At 26.2% G+C, this 6,512-nt stretch overlaps 1 protein-coding gene across 1 annotated transcript; it reads right to left on the minus strand.

Moving 5' to 3' along the window:
* Positions 1-4,765: 4,765 nt before the first annotated feature.
* LOC107879994 (BURP domain protein USPL1) lies at positions 4,766-6,214 on the minus strand. The gene is made up of 2 exons (XM_016726918.2): positions 6,056-6,214; positions 4,766-5,658 (listed from the first exon to the last, which is right to left on the minus strand). The coding sequence occupies exons 1-2, from the start codon at positions 6,107-6,109 to the stop codon at positions 4,918-4,920; spliced, it is 795 nt and encodes a 264-aa protein (XP_016582404.1). The 5' UTR covers positions 6,110-6,214; the 3' UTR covers positions 4,766-4,917.
* Positions 6,215-6,512: the final 298 nt, after the last annotated feature.

A 6,512-nucleotide genomic window follows, 5' to 3' on the forward strand; every position in this document is an offset into this window, starting at 1 on the left:
AAAAAAGAAAATAGAGAAAGATGAAGAATAATACAAATAATTATTATTTAATTTTTCTTTATATCATTAAGAAACAAAGAAATCTTGAACGACGATAACTAAGAGAAATTATACATAATTTGTAATAAATTAAATCTACATATGACTGATATAAAAAAAACTATAATATTGGGAGAATAATATCTCTATGTTGATGTGAAAGGAATAATAATCAATTTATAGAAGTCCAAATTTTTTTTCTTCTAATAAAAGGATTCTTTAAATATGGAAAAAAGTTATTTTTCTTTTGAAAAAAGTAACAATCAATTATGCTATTAAATTATTTAAGGTACTATGTTATGTTTTTAACCAAACAAATTATTTAGGGTAGTTTTTTTTTTTTTTTCTTCTCGGATCATAACACGAAACATGAAAAATATGAGGGGGGGGGGGGGGGGGGGGGGATTTAATATATTATATTATATATTTTAGGAATCCTTAGTTTTATATATTTTAGGAATTAATATTATAAATATAATTATATAACAAATTAATGATGTGAAAAGACGATTTTATTTATTTCGGAGACTTTTAATAAAGGGCAAAAAGTTCAAATCACTTTTGTAAGGGTCTTCATAATTTTAATATATTATAGATACACTACAGTCAAGCGTCTCCATACGCTATTTTGTTATAACAACATTTTACTATAGCGGACTGATTTTCTTCAAAATCAACTTTTCATATTATATTTTTACTTCTTTGTAACGATATTTTACCTATCACAACAATGACGTTTATGACAGTGGTACACTCTTTGTAAAATTGCCCCTCTATAACAACATAGACAAATATATGTAATAATATTTTGTAAAAATATATTATGTACAAAATAAAAAATAAAAAATTTTATGGTACACATCATTAATATTATGTAGATAGTAAATTTCAAGTATGAGTATCTAATTTCAAGAAAAAAAAAATTATATTTAAATTGTGTAAAATAGTTATTTCATAACTTTACGAAGAAAGTGCTACTAATTTTGTCTATTTTATATTCATGCTCTTTTTAATTTTGTATACATTAGTTTATAAGAGTTAAATGAGGTTGAATGTCAAATATCAATATATACAAACGTTGTCATGAAATTTTCGGATAAACGTTGTCAGTTAGGCAAGCCGCTTTACAATTATATATAAAAGATTGTTATTATCAAGTAGTTTGAAATTTCCTGAAGATGTCTTCGAAAGTCACTTGTGGAATTTCAAAATTATGATAATAGGAGTAGTATATTTGAATTATATGACTGAAGTGGCTATATGTGAAATTCAATGTATTATTCTGGTTTCTCATCCATGGAATTTCGTGTGCTCAAAAAATCATAAAGCCCATATCTGGCAGTTCACAGTAGTGGGCTTGTATCAAATAGCATAGACCCAACTCTGCCCAAATTCTTTTGGATTGTCAATGTGGAAAAAAGCCCACTTATATGCGGATGAATTGACACATTCTATGAGTAATTAAATTCATAGTTGCTTGTAAATATTATCAATCCCTAATACTGCCACTATAGATAGTGAATTTAGCCCATGAAAATATGATTCCCAACCCACCAAAGCATGAAAGGATTTAGCTAAACAAGTAGTAATTTTTAGTTATATGTATAAATAACATAAATACTAACCCTTTTAGAAGTAATTACATTCTCTTCCATTTTTTTTTAATTACTTTACTATCTTTCCCTATTAATATACATAATATAGCCGACATATACACAACATTCTGTGTATATATTAGGATTTTTGTAATATATTTAAGGAGTTGGACTTTTTGTAATATTGGAAACATAAGTTGTGTATTTGTGTAATTTTTAGTTATATATCCCTTTTTCTCACCTCTCTCCTCCTTTTCTCTCCCAACTCTCTCCCCTTCCTCCATTCTCATCCCTCTCTCTCCCCCCCCCCCCCCCCCCCCTCATTCTTTTATTTTTTATAATTTCAAGAATCGTATATTTGTATATACAATATGCAAAATATATATGTACACATTCAATATATATTCTGCAAATATATGTATACAAATATATAGTTATTTAATATACACTATGATAAATACAAACATTCAGATATACAATTAGAAAAAAAAAAAGAAATTAGATGTACATATACAATTAACAACTTATACATATATGACTTATATATTGACATATACAATTGACATATATGACTTATACACATACGACTTATACATATACGACTTATACAATTGACTTATACCTATACGACTTATACAATTACATCATACATATACAATTAACATATAACTTATACATATATGCATATATAATTGACACATAATATACAATTGATAACAATTTAGTTGTATTAAGAAAATAATGATTGAATTAAAAAAAATAATTTGTATATCTGTATATACATTATGCAAATGTACACACACAATATACATTCTGCAAAATGTATATACACAGATAAATAATTATTTAATATACACTATGATAAATACAAATATTCAGATATACAATTGATTAAAAAAAAAGAAAAAGAAATTAGATGTACATATACAATTAACAACTTATACATATATATGACTTATATAATTGACATATACAATTGACATGTATGACTTATACATATACGACTTATACATATATGACTTATTCTATTACACCATATATACAATTAATATACAACTTATACATATACGCATAATATACATTGATAACAATTTATAGCTTGTTTGGGATTGCTTATTTCCCAAAAGAAGCACTTATTTTGAGATAAAAATATTTTTTTTAAAAAGAAGGGTGTTTGGTAAACTTGCAAAAATGCTTTTAAAAATAAGCAGAAGCAGAAGCAGAAAATTATTTTCTTATGACCAAAATATCCCTATCACACACACACACATATATACCCTATTAGTCAATTAACATATTTTACAGGTTTGATTAATGTTTGATTTTTAAAAATTTATATTTTATATTTCTGTCATAATTCTTTATGATTTATATATTGTTGTTTTATTTTCACTCATTTTCTTTAAATAAATTTGAAATATCATTGATGATGATGACTAAATAATATATAAATTATTTTATTATTATTAATGATAATAATTGACAGATGAATCATGTTACAAGATTGTATTTTGATATCACATATAAATTTTTTCTCAAATATTTAATTTTAAATAAATAATTCATGAAAAGTGACATATTTGTTAAAATATAGAGTGTGTGTGTGTGTATATATATATATATGATGACTACTTATTCAAAGTAAATTTTGACACCATAAAAATGTATTAAAAAAGACTTTAACTATTGTGCTAACGAAGGCATCATCACAGAGATTTTAGAAGCAGACCAACCTTTTGGTATACATTCAGAAATACAAGACAGATGTTCTACAAGTATGGAGACATTACGTAATAAAATTAGGGATCAAATTGTTGAGAATTTTTTTGATGTATGAAGGTCTAATTATTTTTGTCATTAATTTTTTCATACATAGTGATTTAATTTATGAAATAACTTCTGTATTCATTTTTGTTTGATGTTTTAAGTAATATTTAAATTATTTAAGTAATATATCACCATTTAATTTTTTAAATGTATTTATGTATATAAATATTGATTGAAAATTTTAGAGTACGTACTTTTTAATTAAATTAAAAAAATTAATTAAAAATATTATAATAGATATTTAATATTTTTTTTTAATAATTTGATTTTAGTAATAAAAGTCTATTGATTGATGTCCTTTTTGGTCATTTATTTCAAAAAAGCACTTCTTGGAAAAAATTATCTAAACACAATTTGATTATCAAAAACGTTTTTTCGAATGAATTTACCAAACACAAACTTTTTTTTTTTTAAAAAACACTTTTCTGAAAAGCCATTTTATAAAAGTGTTTCTCAAATAAGCAGTTTTATAATAGCAATCCCAAACGGACTCTTAGTTGAATTAAGAAAATCTTCTATGAAAAAATATGACGAATGTGTAGGGGAAAATACAAATATCAGAAAATTTGGAAGAAGAAATAAAAAGAAAAATATTCTTTGATTATGTTAGAATAAACTTTGAGATCTGTTGAATTAGGAGGAATACATACTGCCGCTAAAACGTCCAATAAAAGAATGACCTATTACCGCTAAACACTCCAATCAGCTAAGTGATAAAACAAAAAGTTAATCATGAGAGAGAAACTTTTACTTGCCTTTGATATATATGAATTCAACCATATCATGTAATTATTAAAAATTATTAACTATGAATTGTAATTTTTTAAAACATTAATCATACCATGTAATTCTTAAACTCACCCAAGCATGAAAGGATTTAGCTAAATAAGTAGTACTTTATATATATATATATATATATTCACATAATTTAAAGAGTGTTAAAGTCATTGCGACTGAAAAAAGCATTTACAAACATTTCAATGTTTATTTTATCCTTCTAATTCTTCAATCTAAACATGTAATACTTCTAAAATCATTTTTAGCACTTCAAAATTATATTTTCATACTATCCGGGGTGGTTCCAGAGCTTTGGGTACGTGTCATTGGAAAATCAGTAGCTTTTGCTCATATCTTGTGTATATATATATATATGAAATTTTTATAAATATTTAATTGTAAATTCAATTATCACTATAAATTAATAGTATTAAGTATTATATAAATTCATAAAATTTAAATCATGAATTATACAAACTCATATAGGTTAGTCATTTAAGCAATAGAACAGATGCAAATGCATAGAGTACCACAAAATACTTATGTTGCTTGACCTCTTCATATATATTGTCGCACTTATATCAGATACTCTAAAAATACAATAACAACAAAGTAGGAGACGAGATTTTTGAAAAATCCGAGCAACTCACATTACATAATACTAGCTAATAGTAGAAATTTACATGGATAATGATGGAACCCAAACGAGATTATCAACTGGAAAAAAGTGACAAACAGGTGAACTTCCAGGCACAACTTTCAACACTGTAAAAGCAACATGATCATGATTCCACTCTTTTGTATCCATATGACATATTGCAGCTGCTTCAATTCTATCTCCATTTTCACCCAAAAGTGAAATCTTGAATAACTTATTTTCTCCTTTTTGCATATGGCAATAGAACACAGCATAAGGATAAGGCAAAGTGTGACAAGCAACTAACTTGGGCACTAAAATCTCCTTTGGTTTTTGCATGATTGTGTAATTTTGTAGAGTAACAGGAGACTTTTTCAAGAAATTTGTTGTGTAAACATCGAGTTTTGTACTAACTCCCAAGATTTCTCCAGCCCAATCGAGCATTGATTCTAAAGAAGTAGCACAGTATTTGGATTCACCATTCATTGCTGAGATTTCACAATGGAAAAATGTATCTTCCATAGCTTTTGCTTGAGGTGAATCTTTAGCAAATGAGAAAAATTCAAGGAGATAAGGAAGATGTGATGAATGAAATGGGATTGAACTTGCTTCATCTCTAGGAAGTAAATGAGGAGAACTTTTAGGGTCTTTGATAGCAAAAAAAAAAGGCATAGTTTTTCCAATCTTTAAATCATTTGGAGTGAAAAATATATTGAGTTGAGGATTTAGAGGCTCTTTTGGTGAAGGCTTTGCAATGTGTCTGGCTTTGCTTTCACCCAAAAACTGCAAACAGAAAGAAAAATAAACACAATACTCTTAATCTCATTGTAAAATGAAAAAAAAGATAGTAGGACTTTTCTATGATTACATTGTTCATATCGCTTATCAGTGTATGAACAACTATTTCTAGAACACATATATTTGTTTTATCTCAAAGGGAAAAAAAGAGAGAGGACATCACACATCTTCACATACCAAGAACCACCATCGTTATTTCCAATGAAATAAAAGATGGAACATATGCATAGGTGGATGTACTTTAGTTTTCAACTGGTTCAATTGAATTCAGTATTATTTCAAAAAAACTTAGGTCTATATGCAAAAAGACACTAAATTTTTCAACAAATAGTTTTGGTAATGAAAACGTAAAAGTTGAACTTATCGAATTTAAATTTTATACCTGAAAAAGAAGAAGTGCATGAAGTAGAATTGTAAGAGTGGGTCTAAACTCCATGGCTGATCAGTTTTCTGCTTCTACTCAGATGATCTTTGTGTCTAAAATAGAAAGTGAAATTCATGTGCCAATAAGAGTTCTATTTCTCTTGTCAGTCTCTTTATATATAAATTTGTTTCGAAGACCTTTTACTTTTGACTTTATTTAATAAAGAATTTAAGTTTTATATGCCGACAACGTAATAAAATTTGTATATTATCATATCACTTAAAAATATACAACAACAACATGACAGTATATCCAAACCTTACCTTACGACTTTTAAAACTAAAGTGGTTAGAGAGATTGTCTTGACAAACCCTCGACGCAATGTTACCTTAAAAGATTATTATAGGTTAGCCTACTATATTATGTTGAAATTATAATAATCATGTTGGAAAAAAAATATAGATCAATATATAAA

Source organism: Capsicum annuum, chromosome 8 (assembly GCF_002878395.1).
Source record: "Capsicum annuum cultivar UCD-10X-F1 chromosome 8, UCD10Xv1.1, whole genome shotgun sequence".
In the NCBI taxonomy this organism is placed as follows: domain Eukaryota; kingdom Viridiplantae; phylum Streptophyta; class Magnoliopsida; order Solanales; family Solanaceae; genus Capsicum; species Capsicum annuum.

What these genes read in the sequence shown, in the direction of transcription:
- LOC107879994 (XM_016726918.2), bottom strand. Translation starts at nt 6,109, where the DNA reads ATGGAGTTTAGACCCACTCTTACAATTCTACTTCATGCACTTCTTCTT. An exon ending in ATGCACTTCTTCTTTTTCAG is followed by an intron (nt 5,659 to 6,055) that starts GTATAAAATTTA and finishes TTCTGTTTGCAG; the next exon opens with TTTTTGGGTGAAAGCAAAGC.